This window comes from Pezoporus flaviventris, unplaced genomic scaffold (genome assembly GCF_033815535.1).
Source record: "Pezoporus flaviventris isolate CSIRO_AGI_PZ_B2104156 unplaced genomic scaffold, CSIRO_AGI_Pfla_v1 ptg000063l, whole genome shotgun sequence".
In the NCBI taxonomy this organism is placed as follows: domain Eukaryota; kingdom Metazoa; phylum Chordata; class Aves; order Psittaciformes; family Psittacidae; genus Pezoporus; species Pezoporus flaviventris.
In genome coordinates this window covers 5,143,600-5,162,662 of record NW_026892611.1, presented here as the reverse complement: position 1 = coordinate 5,162,662, position 19,063 = coordinate 5,143,600, and the positions used below count along the sequence as shown (strand labels likewise).

The following is a 19,063-nucleotide window of genomic DNA, read 5'->3' as shown; positions in this document are numbered from 1 at the left end:
AATTGCACCTTTGGCGTTATGATATGCAAATCCCACTACAATGACAAATCCTTGAAGTGAGACTTTTCTCTGGCTGTTACCTGAGCCTGAGCTTCTTATTTTCATTTCTTATCCAGAACTCTGACTTTGAGCAGAGCCAGCATTGCTTTGTGAGAATTAATTTGAAAAGTAATGCCTTTTTTTCCAGTCGGGGGGTGGGGGGGGAAGAAAAGGATTAATTCTGACATTTTGAGGCTTGCCTTGTGTTCTTGCTTAGTGCCACCATCCGTCATTTCATGGGAGGGTGGTGGAGAGGCCAGAGCAGACAGAGCAATTGATTAAAAACGAATCATTTTGGAATTGGGCTGATAATGTGGAGGGAATTTGTGGGTACTGACTGCAGCTGCATAACTTAATGCTTTATATCTATGTAAGAACTTCAGGAGCCGTATTTCAGTCATTGCTTTTTTCCTAGGGATCAATTGTCATGGTATTGTAAGAGAGCACTTGGTCTGGTTATGAAATAGCTTGAGTTTGCTAGAGGATTAGAAAAGTTTCAGCTTCTCCTACTTGTGACTTGAAGATCCGTTTGCTATTTTGTATATGCCATTCTATGGCTGATTTTATGAAGGGTTTAATAAAAAACATTTAAGTCAAGTATCCTGGTCTCTAAAGTAGATTCAAGTCAAAGGCAATTAACCTAAATGGTTTCAAAGTTGCAGCATTAGTGGGGAAAAACTGTTGAAAACCCTCCAGCTGATCAGTATTACAAAGCAGCTATTACTTTTAAATGTAGTAGGCAGCCCATCTGATTCAACCAAAGGCTGTTCAGCTGTTCCCTTTATTTAGTCATGACATGGCTTTGTAAAAAGCCCCCCTTCAGATTTCTTGTAAGCCCCTTTAGGTATTGGAAGACTGTTATAAGGTGTCTCCTGGGCCTTTTCTTCTCCGGAGAAGTCCCCTTTGCGGCCAAGGTGAGGGGGAATTAAGGAGAGTTTAAGGGAAATTTGGCATGTTTGTGATCTTTTGTATTTAGACTTCTCTGACTTGTGCTCAGCATCACCAAGGGTTCAGAGGTGCAGGTGTCCCTGCTCATTGTTCTTTGCAGGCAGGTGTTGGCAATAAGGAGGCATCATGAGTCCCAGCTGATGGCATTTTGAGTGCATACCCAGAGGCAGCAGAAAGGATAGAAGTTAGTTTCCCTGGAGAAAATGGCTGAAGAGGTGTTGAGAATAGGGATGGTGCTTAGGAGAAGGTAAGGTCTTTCCCAGGGCTGGGGACAGGGTATCTTGCTTGTCTGGATTTGGGGAATTGTAGTGTTTCTTTTGCAGGTTGGACAAGGCTTGGAGCAAGCTGCTCTAGTGGAAAGTGTCCCTGCCTGTGGCAGGGCGTTGGAACTGGATGAGCTTTAAGGTCCCTTCCAACCCAAACCAGGCTGAGATTCTGTGACTCTTTTAGTAGTGTGTATGATCACCTTTGTTTTGATTATAGAATGCAGTTTATTTGAGACATTTTCTTTTCTTAAAAGCTGAGGCTTCTCACTTAGGCTGGAAGGTAGAAAGTCTGCTTTGCTGTTTACCACTTGAGCGGTACTGGCCTTCACACTGAACTGCTTCCCCAGATGTGCTGCTGATGGCATGAAATAGTGTGTATGTGTGTGTGGTTCTGATTCCATAGAGCTGTGTCTCTAAGACCTTAGTCTTGAACTTATTAATGTAGAAATTTCTGATCCTGGCTTTCTGTGGAATAGGGAAAGTTGTGTTGGGTGTGCATCACAATGTGCTTTTAGAGTGAATCAGGTAACAGTATTACCTGTTGGTGACCAAGAAAGCTACTCCTTTGGCTAACATAAGGCAGGAGTAGTACTTTGGTGCAAAGGACCTTATTTCAAGTCTTGCTGTGAAACAGTGGCATAATGAGGTAGGCAACGCATTTCTGTCCTTCTTGATGAGGTTTTTCAACCTGAGATTCCTGTGTGTTTTGTGGAACAGTTCCTGCTTCTAGATTGGAAGTGCCCAAGGTGCTGCCTGCAGACTGCAGGACTTGTACACCCATCTCCAGAAATAAGCTGGAGAGAGTTTTCTTCTATTTCCTGCAAAAACTGTGAAGGAGGAGGCTGATCTGTGAGTTTCATTGTTCAATTCACAGCATTTCCTGCTTCCTTATGAAGGATGGGGGGTTTAAGATATGTTTTCCTTATAGAAAGTGAAACGTATTTACATGGAATCCTAGGGGCTGCTAATATTCCCCTCTGATACTAGATTTTACGCACTTCTGTTTCATTCTGTGATGTGTGATTTAATGGGAATCTCTCCTGTGGTTAGAGGGAAAATCAAAATTGCTGTGTTAGGTCAGTCTACAGGTCCGACTTATCCAATATCTAATAATCTCTGATAGTGGAACCAGATGCTTCACGTTGAAGAAATCATATTAAGGAAAGCTATGAAATAATCTGCCATCTGGTATGTTCTGACATCTCTGTTTTCAATCCTATCTAATATAAATGTGGAGTTCTCATTATCTCTTTAAAAGTCTGTTCCTCTGGAATCCTGCTAAGCTCCGATTCAATGGTATTTTATGGCATTATGGGATTAAGGAGCAGATTTAAGAAAAAATAATACCCACAGTTGTTAGGACTATTGAATCATTGGGTAAAGATGACATATTCCTGCTGCTGGAATCTCACAACTGTTCTCATGCAGGAAAAGCCCAAGATATTAAAGTGAAGGGGAAGAACAGTTTAAGTGATAAGCAACTTCCACAGCTCAATTATCAGATGTTTTGAGGGTTTCCCATCCAGGAGGCTGGTGGGTTCTGCACATGGGTTGGGCAAAGCATGGACAAACCATGCTGGTGTCTACTGGGATCTGCTGCTGTGTTTTTACAGGGTTTGTGTGTACTGGCGATGTCCTGGGTGGAGCTTCATCATAGAGTCACAGGCCAGGCTGGGTTGGGAAGGACATTAAGATCATCTAGTTCCCAACGCCCTGAAAGTGCAGGGACACCTCACGCTAGACCATGTTGCCCAAGGCTCTGTCCAACCTGGCCTTGAACACTGCCAGGGATGGAGCATTTACCATTTCTTTGGGCAGCCTTTTTCAGCTCTTCACCACCTCCAGAGTAAAAAACTTCTTGTTCATATCTAACCTGAACTTCCCCTATGGAAGTTTGAACCCATCATCCCTTGTCCTGTCTCTACAGTCCTGATGAAGGTCTCTCTCCAGCATCCTTGTAGCTCCCTTCAGACCCTGGAAGCTTCTCTGAGGTCTCCACGCAGCTCCTCTTCTCCAGGCTGAACAGCCCCAACTTTCTCAGCCTGTCTTCATACAGGAGGTGCTCCAGCCCCTGATCATCCTCGTGGCCTCCTCTGGACTTGCTCCAACAGCTCCATGTCCTCTTTATGCCGAGGACACCAAAACTGCACACAGTGTTCTAAGTGGGGTCTCATTAAAGCAGAGTAGAGGGGGCATCACCTGAAGCCATTGCTAAAGATTAAACAGTCACATACCACTGACTTGATTTGAGTGTTTCCCAGTGGTGTGTTTTGGGTTGAATCAGTCATCACTCTGGAGTGTCTCAAGTGGCTGAATCACCCAGTTATGTCTGTAGGTGCCTGCCTTGGGAGCCTGGGAGCAATTGGGCTTTTTAGCACCATCTGGTTTTATTGCCAGGGACTTCTGTGTAGCAGCAAGTTGAGAGTCTTTCTTTGGGATATAGTGGGAAAGGCAGTTTTAAAGACTTTGGGCTGTTCTTCGACATCTTAAAGGAACTAAACCAATTCTTGATTTGATTTTTATGTAAAGTGGTCTGTGTGTGCCCTTTGGGGGCTCTCAGCATGTACGTATTGTGTGATAGAACATATGCTGGGGTGGAGGGAGCACACTGTAGCAGAAGGCACTGCTCTCTTTGGGGTCTTGGCCCACCCCTGTAGAGCCTTCTGCTCTCTGCCACGGGGCTACCTTTGGGTCTCAGCCTCCACTCAGGTTATGGGGTATTGCAGGCACAAAGAATTGGGTTTTGGTTTTATAGTCAAAACTGAATAGGTCTTTGGGGAGTCTTGAATGTGGGTGTGACTTAGGTGAATCAGGACCATCCAGGCTTTGAAGACCTGTAATTCATTGCCCTGCCTATGACAGCACACCATCACATCTCTGCTGTGCTGGACCCAAGATGTTTTCGTCCTGTGCTGAACACTGTATCTGCTCACAGGGGCTTCAAGATTGGCAGTGTTTTGTCTGTCTATGCCCTGTGGTTTGCTCTCATGGGTCTCAGGAAAGTTAAATAACTAAAAAGACCAGGCTTTGCAGGTGCCTTTGTCTCAGTTTTCTCTTGTACTAAGGTACTGAAATGAGATGCTTCCTCAGCACGTATCATGACCTGGGCAGGACACTGCCCTGTGTGCTGCCTCATATATCTGGCATCATATTGGTCTTAGCATCTTGTTTCTTCCCCAAAATAGAAGGCATACAACTTCCTTGAGGCTTTGCTTGAAGCAAAATGCTTGTTCCCTTTCCCCCCTACCCACATGAGCATATTCTTTTTGGTAGAGATCTGCAAATACTATTGCAGCAAGAGAGAGAGAGCTCTTTATTGCTGATGTCCTCAAGTTTTCAGTAGCTGGAACATTCCTGGAGTCACCCATTTGTGGTATTATGGCAATTACTCTAGTCACGTCCTGCCTGTTTCGTTTAGCCAACTTGATTACATGAGTCTAAGGAGAAGGACAAAAACCAACTACTTGAATTATGCTGGTGATATTTGCTGGGAAATAGAGTTTCATGACTGTTTGTTTGTAGTCATTGCTATTTATTGCAAACAAAGGAGGTCAAAAGCTTTCTCTCTTGCATGCACAACAGGTTATGTTTTTCAAAGAGGTTTTGGTTTTGTTTCTTTTTGCAATCCCACATATAAATAATAGCAAGGAAAAGAGAAGCAAGCTGCAGTGAGTTCTCTTCATCAAATAACTGAAGGAAGAAACATTAAGGAATAAAGACAGTGTAAGAAGGAGAAACCCCATGACTTCCAGATGAGAAATTCTGCTTGAATAGGATGTGAGAGTGTATTAAAAGATACTTCTATCTTTAGGAAGAAGTGAGAGCTAGTCGTGTATCTCCTCTCCTAGTTGATAGTTGTGGGTCTGATCCATTGTTGTCTGAGAAGCACTCTTGCCCTTGGCTTTTTATGGCTTCAGCCATGAAGAAGAAAAGCGGTATTTTCTAATACTTGGAAAGATGCCACCCGATAAATTTCTAGGAGAGCAAGTAAAGAAATCAGGCAGTGAGTATCAGTGTCAAAGCTCTGGCATAAAGGAAACGTGCCTTGGACAAGGCTCACCAAGACAAGATCAGTTTTGCAATTCAGGACAGGTTGCTGGATGCTTTCTCTCTGTTCACGCCATCCTGCCCCATCTGCACAACATCTACGAGGCTGATCATGGTTCTGGTGCTCCCCAAAGGAATGCTTGAGGCTGTGCTCATCTGTTCCCATTCAGCTCTGCAGATCATGGGGGCAGGAAGATAGTTGCAAACCCAGCTTTAGACCTGAAACAACTTGGTTTTAATTTCTCCACTGATGGTACTGCAACTTTTGGTGGCTTTTGAATGATTTGCACGAGAGGAAAACGCTGCTTTATTGCTGCTTTGCTTTTCTAGTAGCAATACAAACCAGTGTGCTAGTGAATAAGTACTGGGTTTGATCTTTATTCCTCTGTGCCTACCAGTAGTTCTTCCCTGTGAGGGTGCTGAGGCGCTGGCACAGGGTGCCCAGAGAAGCTGTGGCTGCCCCATCCCTGGCACTGTTCAAGGCCAGGTTGGACACAGGGGCTTGGAGCAAGCTGCTCTGGTGGAAGGTGTCCCTGCCCGTGGCAGGGGGTTGGAACTGGATGAGCTTTAAGGTCCCTTCCAACCCAAACCACCCTGTGATTCTGAGATTGTTACTGGACTGCCAGTAATTCTTCTTCTTGAAAGCTAGGCTAATAAAGTCTCTTAACATACACTTTTCCAGCTGTGTTTGCTATTGGCTTATTATTTTCTGTGCCTGCTACTGTGACCTCTCAGGCGGGAGCCAGCGCTGTGGCTCAGAGCAGTGCGGTGCCTGTGCAGGCAGGGTTGGCTCCACTGTGTGCTATGACAAATCATCCCAAAACTAAAAGTGTGCAGTTTCCCACTGGCAGGTTTAGGAATTTATTTTTTGTTTCTAATCTGGAGTTAGATGGGGACACAGGAGAGCTTGCGTTTTGCTTTATTTCTGTTTGAAGTAGAGGTGGTTGAAGTGCACTTTGTCTGACTGCACTGTGCTGGGTTTGTGTCAAAAGCCCTCGGTGCTCAGAAGTCTCAATATCTTCTTTAAATTCGGTTGGTGAGGAAGCGTTTTGGGGAAAGTAACTCTCGGGTTTGTTTAGTAGCTGTTAGGAGATTCTCTTGCTATCATTATGCTGCATAGTGTAATCTTGAAATGCTGCAACCATGGATTTATATACATGGTACCTAATTTTTGTCATGATTGTCAAATTTCCCCTCCTAGCTAGAAAATTAAACCCCTATTCTCACAACTTCGGAACATGATGCGTCAGGAAAGACTTCTGTCTACGAAATGTGCTTTAAAACATTTACTACTGTAAAGATAAGTGTTAAATGCATGCTTTGGCAGAGGGTAGGATTAGTATAATTTAACAACTTGCTTTTGTGTTCCTCTGAACTCTGGTGCTGAAAAATACCTGCATTAGCATAAATACTTCTGACTAAACTGTACTTGTGAAAATAAATGAACTAAATTAAGCTTTGGATACACTTCTTTGGAAGTTGGCTTCTAAAGAAGGCAAAGCTTGTGTGTTTGTGCTACCTATCTGCTGGCATGTACTGCAGAGAGCTGCTCTGTTGCCACAGGAGCTTTTAAATAGGTCGTGTATTCACAGACAAACCAGGTAGAGGTGTGAATCTAATACTGATGTCTCACCAGTGTTGGGTCTGAAGTAATGTATTTAGTTTTCCAGCATCCAAGGCAGTTGGGTGTGTTGCCTGGGAAGGGCAGGAAGATGGGGGCCTGCTGGGGATGAGCACGTCCTGCAGATGATGGCTTCTTTCAAAGGACAGTCAGCCACAGCTGATGAATCCTTTGAAATGGTTTCTGAGTCCATTATGGATTTTTTCTCCTCTTCTCCTCTCTGCTGTCCCCAGATTGTGGCTGTTCAATAAATCCCAGACCGAGGAGATCTCAATCTCTTTCTTCCTATGTATGAAATAGCTTGTGTGCATGGGGAGAGATTGGTAAGTGGATGTGACACTCGTAATTGCTCTGGCTTTTATGTCCCTTAGATGTGTCTGAACCTAATAACTTTATTACAAGAGACTCTCTCAAAAATTAATTGTGTTCTGCATGTTCTCTTTTTACAACTTTGGAGGTAATTTCTTGTTAGAAGTTGCTGAATCAGTAATGTGCATTTAGACATGCCTGTATTTCCCTTTATATTTAAATTATAGTGAATATTTTTGATGCCCTAATTCTAAAATATAAAGCATAACATTTCTGAGGAATAGTTACTGGAAATAAGGTAGGTGCTTTAAAATCCTCAGGAAACGCAGGGAGTTTTAGAGCTTTAATGATTAGAAGTAGTTTATGAGACTCTTGTGTTCTGGCTCTCTAAATACTGATCTGTACCAGGCTACAGGCACCATTAGGTCTTTTAAGCTGCATGGGTAATAGAAAAGGGTTTTGGTTTTCCTCTGTGTGTGGGTAGACACGATTGATTTAATATTGATAGTCCCTTTTTCAAGAAGGCATGTGCAACTGAATCAGCAAAATACAAACTAAAATAAGGCATTAATGAATGGAGCATGATTAGGAAGTGGCAATATGTATAGCAGTCTGAACACTTGCTTTCTTTTAAGCTTGATCGTAATCTTTACAAAAGCCAAATGAAGATCAATTTATTTCCTAGTGAAGCTTTCTCTTTGCAAGAAGGACATGAATGAAGCTTGTTTGATATCAGTAGCTTCAGTTTGTGGTTGTCACTGGTTCAGGATATGCAGGTTTTGCCTTCCCTCCTGAGATGGGAAGACAAAAAGCAGTGCAGATACCTAAGCAATAGCTGAGAAGCCGTGTGTATGATGGGATAAAGGGAACTTGAGCAAGCTTGAGCCTGCCTGTGTGTGTTCACACAAGCTATGTGTGTGTTTAGACAGCAGAAGATTGCAACAGGATTTATAACACATTGCATTTCAGCCATGGTGCTTTGCAGCCCAATCACCAGTAAATCATTCAATCCAATCAGTGCACCATTGATACATAAGAATTTATCTCCCAGGCTTTCAGCTGCATCAGACAAAGTGCATATCGGTTTTCTGTGGCAAAGCGGAGCGTGTGCTGGGCCAGGAGGGGATCTGTGAATAGCTGCTGGCTGCAGGCAGGAAAGAAAAGCCAAACCTTGGATGTGTATTAATGTGTTAAGTTTGGCTGTGCAGTGGGAGAAGGTTTTGTGTTAGGCCTTATGTTGGGTCTTGTGGGAAGTGAGTAGAAGTCAGGTGTGATTCATAAGGTGAGGAGGAGAGGGCAGAAGACTCCTGAGTTTCCACACTGTGGTTTTCAGGTGTACACCCAAACCTCTGGTGTGTGCAGGTGAATGACAACTTTGTATTGGGAAGGAATAGACCGTGTGTCACTGTATGGGTTTCCATACAAGTCTGCTCTTTGTGTCTTGTGTGTACTCACGTCAAGTGTATCATGGCCAGGTTGGATGGGGCTTGGAGCACGCTGATCTAGTGGAAGGGGGTTGGAACTGGATGAGCTTTAAGGTCCTTTCCAGGACAATCAGTCTGTGATTCTATGGCTAGTGCTGCTTAAAAATGCATCTCACACGGCAGTCCGTCTGTCCACCCTGAAGTTGCTGTATAACTCTCTCCTCTTTGGGGGCTGGGACACCTTCCACTAGAGCAGGTTGCTCCAAGCCCTATCCAGCCTGGCCTTGAACACTGCCAGGGATGGGGCAGCCACAGCTTCTCTGGGCACCCTGTGCCAGCTCCTCAGCACCCTCACAGGGAAGAGCTTCTGCCTAAGAACTCATCTCAGTCTCCCCTCTGTCAGCTTGAAGCCGTTCCTCCTTGTCAGGTCAGTCATCCTGGTTAATTGTATTCAGTTACCTAGTACCTGAAATTGGAATATGAGTAGAAATGCAAATCAATATCAGCCCTGTCTTCTGTTTTTTGACTATTTGATATTGCTTGTGAGTTGGTTTTTTTTTGCCCCAAATGAAGCAGTAGCTATCTCATACCAGTGACTGGTGTGTTATCATAGCCTTGGTGAGCAGCCTGTGTGGCATGGCTGGGCTGTGGTGGTGCCAGCTCTGGGCTTGTGGAGCTCCTTCTGTGACTTGCACCCTGCAGGGGTTTGCCAGTCAGGGCTGGGTGACACCCATCTGCTGGGGCTGATCTAATTCTGACAGAGGTTAGGTAAACTTACACAGTGATTTTTTGTACATTACAGAAGAGGTTTATAAACCTCTTCATCTTCCCAGTTCATAAACCCGTCGGCAGAGTGGGGCTGTTATTACAGGCAAGGAGAGCTATCTCTGAAAATCCATTGTGCCTTTAAGTTCATCATTTTTGTACTAGCTGTTTCAGCAGTGGCATTGTTCCACCCTGAGTTGCAGGCAGTACAAGTGCTGGCCACTTTTCTTATTCATTGCCCTAACTATGTACTGGGGATGTCAAAATCCTGAGTTCCCATGAGATCTATTCCAGTTAAGACACTCCTACGGTAAGGTTATGTACCAAGGATTTCACTTTAAATTTGGCAGGTAAGGCTTACAGCAGTGGCAGCTTTATATCAACCTACCTGAGAAGAGCTGTGAACTCGTTGGTAGAGCTTGCTGGTTTTACTGCCACCTGAAAGTCGCTGGCTGAGGGGCTCTTAAGGGATGTTATGGTCTCACTTCACTGGATGCGCCTGTCTGAATGTTCAGTCTAGGTCTGCCTGAAAAAAGGCATTTCTGCCTACCCAAAACAGAGCTGCATCAGTCTGTCATACCAGAGAGCAAATACTTCACACTTCAGGCAGAGTGGGGGGGATAAGTTGTCTTTTGGCAGTGTCAGCATCTCTTCATTGACCTTGAAGGGAGCTTTGACTTCTGCCTTAGACTAGATGTCTCTTAATTAACCACATCCAGTGTTGTGTCTACATGATCAGCTACATGAGCAAGAGACACCTCTAATAGAGGATGTCAAAACATACCTTGTTAATTTACAGTTTTACATTACTGCCATTCATCCCATGATCTCCCAGCACTTCCACACTTGTAATTGTTGAGGATTTGGTTGCCCCTTTGGAGCAGAGTCAGTGTTCCTCTGCCTGACAGCAACAGCAGGAGGAGGTCAGGGTACTTCTTGCTTTAATGTGATGATGCCTGGCTCTGTGAAGTGCTACCGACAGCCATTTTCAAAGCCTGTTCCTTCTGTCTGTGCCTGTTTTGATGTTATTCAGCATTCAGGTCTGTTTGGAGGGGGCTGTTTTAAAACAAACAGGCAAAAAAGAATGCTTCTGTATCTTCTCGCTGTCTGATGTGATTTACCTGTATGACGGAAAGGCCAACAGAGTGGCAGAGCCATTGCGGCAAGACCTGGGGGTTTGTTCCTGAGCCCTGCTGACCTCCTGTCATCTTCAGGTTGAGCACTTAATTCCTGTATTCCTTCATTTGGAGCAATGATAATGTTAAGTTTGAACAACAACATGTGGTGCTTAAATCATTGATGCCTTAGCATCAATGCAGATTCCTTTTCCTGAAGACTCTTGACAAACTGAGTCCCCAGCTTTGCTGTGGATGTCCATGGTGTCTGCATATGGCTCTGATATTGCTATGTGGTCACGCAGGGCAAACACGCTGTCTCTGTCTAGCCCTAGCTTGTCATGGTATATTTGTCATTGTGTGACTGCTGAGGAGGAGGCAGAGCTGGGGGGGCTCTAGGCAAGAAGCAGATACAGTGGATGTCATTACTTGCTCTGTCCTGGAAAACACATACCTGGTGATGGCTGTGGGGTTATAAACCATATGCTGTGTTAACCTGCTCTTGGGGCCCTGCTCCATCAAAAGAGTCCTGAAGCTCTGTCTCTATAATGGGGTAAAATGGTTGGTGCATTGTTTTTGGAGAATGCTCTGAAAGTGCAGGTTTTGGAATGGCAGGGTCAGAGCTTCCTAGGCACTGAGATATGTATTGATAATCCTTTTAGTTGCAAGATAATGTTTCATATAGCCATAGAATCCCAGACTGGTGTGGGTTGGAAGGGACCTTACAGCTCATCCAGTTCCAACCCCCTGCCATGGGCAGGGACACCTTCCACTAGAGCAGCTTGCTCCAAGCCCCTATGTCCAGCCTGGCCTGGAACACTGCCAGGGATGGGGCAGCCACAGCTTCTCTGGGCACCCTGTGCCAGCGCCTCAGCACCCTCACAGGGAAGAATGTTTTCTCCACCGTGCCTTTTGTCAGAGCTTGATAAAACAGTGATCTATAACATAGTAACTTTGGGGAGAATTCCATTTAATGTGCAGAAAATCTCACCGAGTTGTCTATTGTGCACCCCTAGCTTTGATGCTGCAGTTCCATATATCACTGTAGGAAAGGCATTTAAAATGCATGAGCTTATTAAGTTGAATCTCTCTGCTCCTGAACCACGTTTTATAGGAAAATCTGCAAAATCGTAGAAGAGCTGTGCTAACATAGCTGAGCGCTTTCATGACGCTAACAGTGTTTTTAAGGACAGTAAGTAACAAGAATCATTTATTCTACTAATCAAAAGAATATTTGCCTGTTTAAGTATTCAAACCCTCAAGCCTAATGCAAGAATGAAATGTCAGGAAGGGATAAGCTCCTGATAAGCACGTTAGCTGGATCGGTGTGATGGCCAGCAAAGAAATGATTAATAATGATATGTCAGGAGCCAGATGGGGGGACTACTGAGTGTTAGAATTAAGAATAAAAAATAGGGGGCTGGGGGAATATACCCACTCTAATGTGTGGAGGAAATATTTTAAAAACCATTATCAGAAGAGGAAATATTTTAAATCCCATCATGAGGATCATCTTTTATGAAGAAGTGTGGGTTTCATACTCAGAACCACCACATTCTTTCTCTACCGTGTTGTTTTCCACAGGCACCTAAGATGTGGGTTCCCCTGTCCATTTTGTGCTACTGCACAACGGGCACAGATTTTCATGCCTGGGTCATGGCTGTTTATTATGGCTGATCACAAAAGGAAGCTGGAGAGGTTCCAGTAGGACCCTGATCAGTAGCTATGGGGGTAGCTTCACAGGATGTGGGAGCAATATAAGGCCTTAAAGGTCTGGGCATTCTGTGGGTGTTCAACCTTCTCCATGGCAGTTCCTGTTGTTGGCATTTCAAAAGCACATATGGAAGGGATGTCACCTTCATGTAGTGTGGGAGGAACATCTTGAACAGCCCTGAAGGGCATCTCTTTGAAGATGAGTAATGGCATGGCATCAGAGCTAATGTTGATGGAGCTATTAAGTAGATACACCGGACATCAATCAGCCTGAGCACCTGTCAGGGGTAGCATAGAAGGCTTCTGCTCCTGAGACCCTCTGTTGTGTGGCAGCAGGAGCAGTGGGTCCAGTACCCACACAGGGCTGTCATTGTATTCCCTAGCTTCAGAGCGTAACGCAATGCTGGTTGCATCCAAAAATTACCGCATGTGATGCTGCCCAATCCTTACCTGTGTCAGACATTAGTCAGACCAGTGAAGTTGTTCCAATAGCTACAAAAACCAGGCTCCTGTTATTTTGTTAACCTTTTCTCCTGTGTGTATTTTTGTGCTTCACAACCATCCAAGGCAGATTAGAGCTTAGCCCTCCTGCTTATGACATGGACGCTATGTACAGTGTCCTTTGTGTATTGGGTTAGAGGGGTGGGGAATCTTAGCAGCTTGGTGCTTGATGAAGGACACAAAGCAATGGGGAGCCCAGGAAGGGCTGAACATCAGCAGGGAGATAGTGAGAAAATCTTACTCCAAGTCATGCCAGAGTTTTACAGTAGATTTATATGCTCCTGGTCTGCCAGTAATTCCCTTTTGGGCAGTTGTGCGTCTTATTCTTCATGACCTCTTCAGCTGTCAAGTAGTGACCATTCCTGCACTGCTGGAAGTGGGAAACTTAAAGCCTACACCACGCTGAAGTCTCCAAATAGGATGTACTGCTTTCTCATAACAACAGTTAGTTTGCGCTGGTGTTCAAAATGAGTAGGAATGGGTTTTGGCTAGTGCTGTTCTATAGGGTGGAACTCTGTGTTTGGGGATTTTCAGCATGCTGGTGCCCTTTCCTGCTGTGGACAGTATACAGGAAGCTTTGCTCTCTGTCCTTGGTTATTGAATGTAAAGAGGTGGCAATATTTTCCTGGGCTTTGTGGAGCACTAAGCAGAGATGCTGTGGGTCTGTCTTCACAGCTCTTCACTGGACTGATGTCTGAACGCTGCTGCTCATTTTTAGCAGAGTATGAGATAATGGTCCTGTTCTTCGTGGTTATGGGCTTTGAAAGAATGTGTTATTGTCTCTTTCATTAAATTGTTTCTATGTGAAAGGTGCTACCTGGCAGCACCCACTGCCAATAGGAAAAGATGCACCATGCACAGGCTATCAAGGCATACCATCAGCATCAAAATCCACTGTCAGTTCTGGGCAAGCATGGTTTGATCTGAAGCTGAAAGACCAGCCAAGTGGGTGCCTGTTTTGTCCCAGAACAGTCCATGTTCCAGTTTGTTCCTAAGCGGCACTAATCAGTGCTGATAAATGGCTTGTGTTGGGGTAGTGACGGTGTAGGAACCCTCAGAGTTTGGCTCTCAGCTGGAGATACTGGACTGTGTGATTCAAGGTGGTTGATGGAAACAGCCTTGTGCCCCAGAAGACAGCTGAGATGTATTAATAGAGTGGATCATGTTAAATCACTGAGCAGGAAGAAGTGCTTTTTAAATGTTACTTGCCATTTTGTGGCCTCTCTGTGCTCCAGGAGTGCTTGCTGTGATTCCAGGTTATTTTTCTGCTGTGGGATCATGAAGCAGTAAATGATAGGATATCCCTTTTCTGTTACTGACACAGCCAATAAACATCCTAATCTCACTTGCTGCACTGAAGGGTAGATTTACAGCTCTGTGGTGAGCATAAAACAAATGATCGGAGGATTCAAAGGCGGAGTCCTGCAGCAGACAAATGTATGTAGGAGCAAAATGTGATTTTTGTGTGTGTTTTGAAATTGGCTGGCTTGATTAATCCAGCCTGATGTGTGCCAAGCTGTTCAGCATAAACTCAGCTATAATTCCCCTTCACCCATCTCCCCTTCTCAGCCTTCATTTGTTCCTGAATGGCTTCTCACATAAAGCAGTAACAGCACAGAATTCACAGTAAAAAATGTCCTCTGTAAATATGTTTTATTTCATGTGTTTCCTTTAACATTCTGATGGCAGATTTTGGCTTCATCTTGATCTTCGTCATGTCTTGGACATGAGGAAGGTGATGGTGTCCACAGTACAGTGGTGCCATGGCCCCTGCACCCCTCTGCCTCTCTGGTGCCCTTGTGGGAGGACAGTGGAGTTTGGTCCATGGGTGTGCTGGGCAGGGGTTTGTGCTGGGTCTGGTGTCTGTGGTTGTTCCAACAATTTGTTTCTGAAGTGACAAAAGACGTGTCTGAGCCTCAGACCAGGGATGCAGTAAAGCCCCTTTTTCCCCTGCTTAAGGACAAGCTTCACTTCTCAATGAGAGCTCAGCAAGATCCTTAAATTAAACCCAACACCAAACATTAGGAGTGTTTCCTCAGGCTCTCAAAACTGAAAGTTTTGTGAGCATGATTTAACAGGACATAGTCAAGCCTGATTTAATGGAACATAAAATGCCTCTTACTCTGATATCCCATTGATCTAAATGACAGAGCTATAAGGTGTCTGTTTCTTTTTGCTATTGATTCACAATATTTGATATAAATCCTGCAAGCAAGTACCAGCCTCAGTTTAACTGGAGAGAGCGGAGTTCAGTGGGGAAGATGTAATGTGTAACCTGCACTGATTAGTTTACAGGTGTTGGCCAATGAGTAGTGTCTGTGCTGTACCAGTTGAGTGCTTCTCATCTACCAGAGAGAGGACTGGGAGGGATCAGTTGCAGCCTGCTTGAATTTTCATAGAATCCCAGACTGGTTTGGTTGGAAGGGACCTTAAAGCTCATCCACTTCCAACCCCTGCCACAGGCAGGGACATCTTCCACTAGAGCAGCTTGCTCCAAGCCCCTGTGTCCAGCCTGGCCTTGAACACTGCCAGGGATGGAGCATTTTCTCCAATGAGAAATTGCCCTTCTGTGAACTGACCTCTGTCGTGGAGCTCTGCCTTGGGTGTATGTAGAGATGCGAACCTGGTACATGGGGAGGAAAAAGTGTCTGAGATAACCTTTTGGTAATGACGGAAACCTGAAGGTGGGTGAATTTAAGTTTAAGGTGAGGTGCTGGTGATGAACCCTGTGGGTATCTAATCACTGACACCAACAGGAATGTATTGTCCTGGTCTCTCCATTGTATTTCATTTACATTTAAATGTTTTTGAAATATATGGCCTGTTCCCTTGAAAATCCACTTACTGGTCTGAGACTTGCTTGTGGGCAGACCAGATACAGCATGAGCTGAGCATTAGAAATGAAGCTTGAGATTTTCTTCCTAGAAGACATTAGGAGCTGCTGCAGGGTTTTTCCAGCGTGTGTTAGAAATGGTTTTGCTTTGATGTTCATTCGGGTTCTAGAAAAGCTTTGCAGAAATCTCAGCACAACATGTATATTCCTAGAGCTTCTTGTCTCCCATGTGTTGCCAAGACTCCAGCTCCCCTAAGAACCTTCTAGAAAATCACATTTATCTCATTAGTTGCTAATCCCCAAAGAGACCAGCCCACGGTGTGAGCTGAGGACCACAGCTCTGCTGGAATCGCGTTCCAGCCCAGAATGTGTCCTTTTGGTAACTGGTGAGGAAGGAATCCTGAAGTTAGATGTATTTTATCCTTGGATCTGAATTCTGCAGGCCTGGCAGGCAGCTGAATGCTTTCTTACCTGAGGGTGATATCTGTGCACAGAGGGGAAGATGTCTCAAGTGTGGTTTTCACTGCTCCTGCTGGGACCTCGGGTTGGTGCTGGCTTTTGTGTGCTGTTCCTCTGGGCTGTGTTTGAAACACTGAAGGCAGCAGTGCCTGCAGTGCCTTCCCACCTTATACAGAAAACAGAGCCCCTTAGCACTGGAAAGGTTTTGTGCTTTGGGGTATGGCAGGGTGGGGATGCAGGCTGGAGGTCTGTGAGCTGGAGCAGTGGGCACATGGCAGCTTGGCTGCTGATGGGCTGTGAGACGGCAAATCCTCCCTCAACTGCCGTTTCAAATGTTTCTAGGAGTGAACCAATCAAACCTCTGTGCTTCTGCCTGTAAATGCTCTGAACGATAAAGCTGAACCACAGAGCCAGCTCAGTCCCTTTTCTATTTAAAATGCTTAGAAGAAAGGGTACCAAACCCCTGTGACTTCCCATCTCGCGTGCTCATTATTCCTGTTGTTTCTAACAAGTTCTCCACTGGCCCTTCTAGTATGTTTTGAGCTCAGGCATTTTTGTCCCTTGCTCTCCTCCCTGGTCCCAGGAGAGCCCAGGGGCGCCAGGGGTTTTCCTGCATGGGTATCTGTTGACAAGTCAGCTTGCCAGTAATGAAGCTGCGGTGGGGCCCAGAGGGGTGAAGCCTGACGGCACGTGGCTGTGGGCAGAGAGCATCACTCAACCCAGCTGCTCTGTGTGCCAGCACCTGAAGGGAGCGTGTGTGTGGAGCACTGACACACTTGATATTCACTTGCCTTTAAATTGCTGCCTTCCCTTCTGTGGTGCAGCCAAAGCCACCGGAGAGCACACACACGGTGTTTATGCCAAGCCTTTGCCTTCCCCGCTCCTGCCTTTGGAGAATTTCCTTTGTGCATATGAACAATGTAGGTGTTTCACATGCCTGCTCCTTCCCTGACTTATCTCATCTTCCTGTATCTTTGTTACCCTGTCCTCTGCAATCCGGGGAAGGAGAAGGGTGACAAGAGTGGTGCAGAGCGAATGAGAATGAGCAGGAGATGAACCTCAAAGGGCTTGGTTTGGATTTTCCTCCAAACTTCTTTGATCACAAACTGAGCTCTTTATCCCCCGAAGCGTGCCTCAGGGGAAGGCTGTCCAGAGGTGTGCAGTGATTAAAAGGAAATGCTCCTGCTCCTCTGACCACCTTCTCTGCAGCTTAGCAGGTACCACAGATATCAAAACCAGGTTTTGAATCTCTGAGTCAGTTTAGTTTGACTTTCTTGGCTGGATTTCAGGGTCATTTGTCACTTTACGTATCACGGTGCTTCATTCATTTTAAAGAGAGATTTTCCCTTTGGAAGATCCTTTTCAGCAGTTGCAATGTTCCCTTTCGTGGAGACCTTGGCTTGCTGTAGGGCAGGCAATAGTTAAATCAAGAAACACACCAGTTTTATCCAGTGTAGTTCTTTAACTGAAGGAGATTCAAAAAGAACCGTGTTTTGGTGAACATCTTTGTCTCCCAAGCCTCATTCTGGGGGCTGCTGAGTGCCTGCTGTTGCCTAAGAAACACTGTCGTGGTTTAAACCCAGTCAGGCAAATTGTTCACTCACTTCCCCCCCTTCTTGCCCTCCCCCTACTCCCGGAGGGACAGAGAGGAGAATTGAAAAGAATGCAACTCCCACGGGTTGAGATAAGAACAGTTTAGTAACTAAGGTAGAACACAGATCACTGCTGCTACCACCAATGATAACAGTGATAAAGGAAATAACAAGGGAAGAGAATACAACACCTCACCACCAGCCGACTGATAACTTGCCCCCCCAGCCCGACCAAGCACTGACTGATACCTCCTCCAACCCCGCAGACTCCCAGCCCTTCCGGGTAACTCCCAGTTACATCCTGGGCATGACATGCTGTGGTATGGAATACCTTTTTGGCTAGCTTGGGTCGGGTGTCCTGCCTCTGCTTCCTCCTGGCTTCCCCTCCTCCCTGGCAGAGCATGAGGCTCACAAAGTCCTTGGCCAAACCAAAACATCCTTGTTATCAGATCTGTTCCTGAGCCAAAAGTCAAAACACAGCACTGCACCGGCTACCAAGAAGGAGAAAAATAACTGCTACTGCTGACCCAGGACAAACACCCAGTACAATTAAATACAGTCATTGTTGGGGAGTCAATGAGCTTGAAGCCTCACTGCAATGTCATTCCTATGCTTGGTCTTTCTTTCTTACTTGGGCAAGATTTACTTGGTAAACATTCATTGTAATTCTGCAAACACTGCTAATGTTGCATGTCTAGTCTGCCATGAGTGCAGGGAGGGAGTAGGAGCTGTGTTTTCATCTTCCCTGGCATGGATTTATTGTAGGGAAAGCTGGAGATTTTGATCAAATTGTTGGAAGTAGTTAAAGATACACTGTTTGCTTCCTGCAGGTACTTCATTAAAGTCAGGTTTCTGGTTGGGATAAAAGGTGGCATTAAACCAATATCTGTATCTCACTAGGAGTGATGTGTGCTCCTTGGAGAGCTGTGGGTAACTTGGAGGAGCTCTTCCACTTAGAGCTTCCCTGGTTCTGCTCCATGGTGTCGGTGGCCTCGAGGTTTGGTGTATTGATGTAATACGAACCTGTTGGTTGCCAGGGATGGAGCTGGCTGGTAGGTGGCATGGGAGCTCCCTCCGCTTTTATCCTGCTCTGATATGTCTAAGCAGATACGCAGTCACAAACCCAGCTCAAGTTAAACAGCTTCTCCTGAAGCAGGTTTTTGATGACAAGTTTTTGTTTTAAACCTATCCTGGCTGTGAAGTACAAAGACACCAGTTCAAGGCAAAGCTCTCCTGGGGTACTTCAGAGGCAGGAATGTATTCAGAAGTAGCTGCAAAGAGTTAAAACATTTATTAAGGCTGTTTAACCAAGGGCCATTTCATATTTCTTTCATTCCAAAGTGAATGGGAAGAAAATTCACAAGTGCTGTTTAAGCGCAAGGCTCGTTTCTGAGCTCCTGTCAATTTTAAAACAGAATGGGAATGTGGAGT

At 45.2% G+C, this 19,063-nt stretch overlaps 1 protein-coding gene across 3 annotated transcripts in view; it reads left to right on the top strand.

Annotated features, from left to right (window-relative positions):
- Nucleotides 1-19,063, top strand: part of GALNT17 (polypeptide N-acetylgalactosaminyltransferase 17) — a 182,319-nt gene that overhangs the window by 46,336 nt on the left and 116,920 nt on the right. The window contains exon 1 of one of the 3 annotated variants that reach the window (XM_061470345.1): nucleotides 1,167-1,234. The exons of 1 other annotated variant lie outside the window; for it this stretch is intronic. In XM_061470345.1, coding sequence (XP_061326329.1) covers nucleotides 1,191-1,234 — 44 coding nt within the window. In that variant the 5' untranslated portion in view covers nucleotides 1,167-1,190. Of the gene's footprint in view, nucleotides 1-1,166; nucleotides 1,235-7,215; nucleotides 7,245-19,063 lie in introns of those variants that run through there. One more of the 3 variants, XM_061470346.1, reaches the window with a different exon arrangement.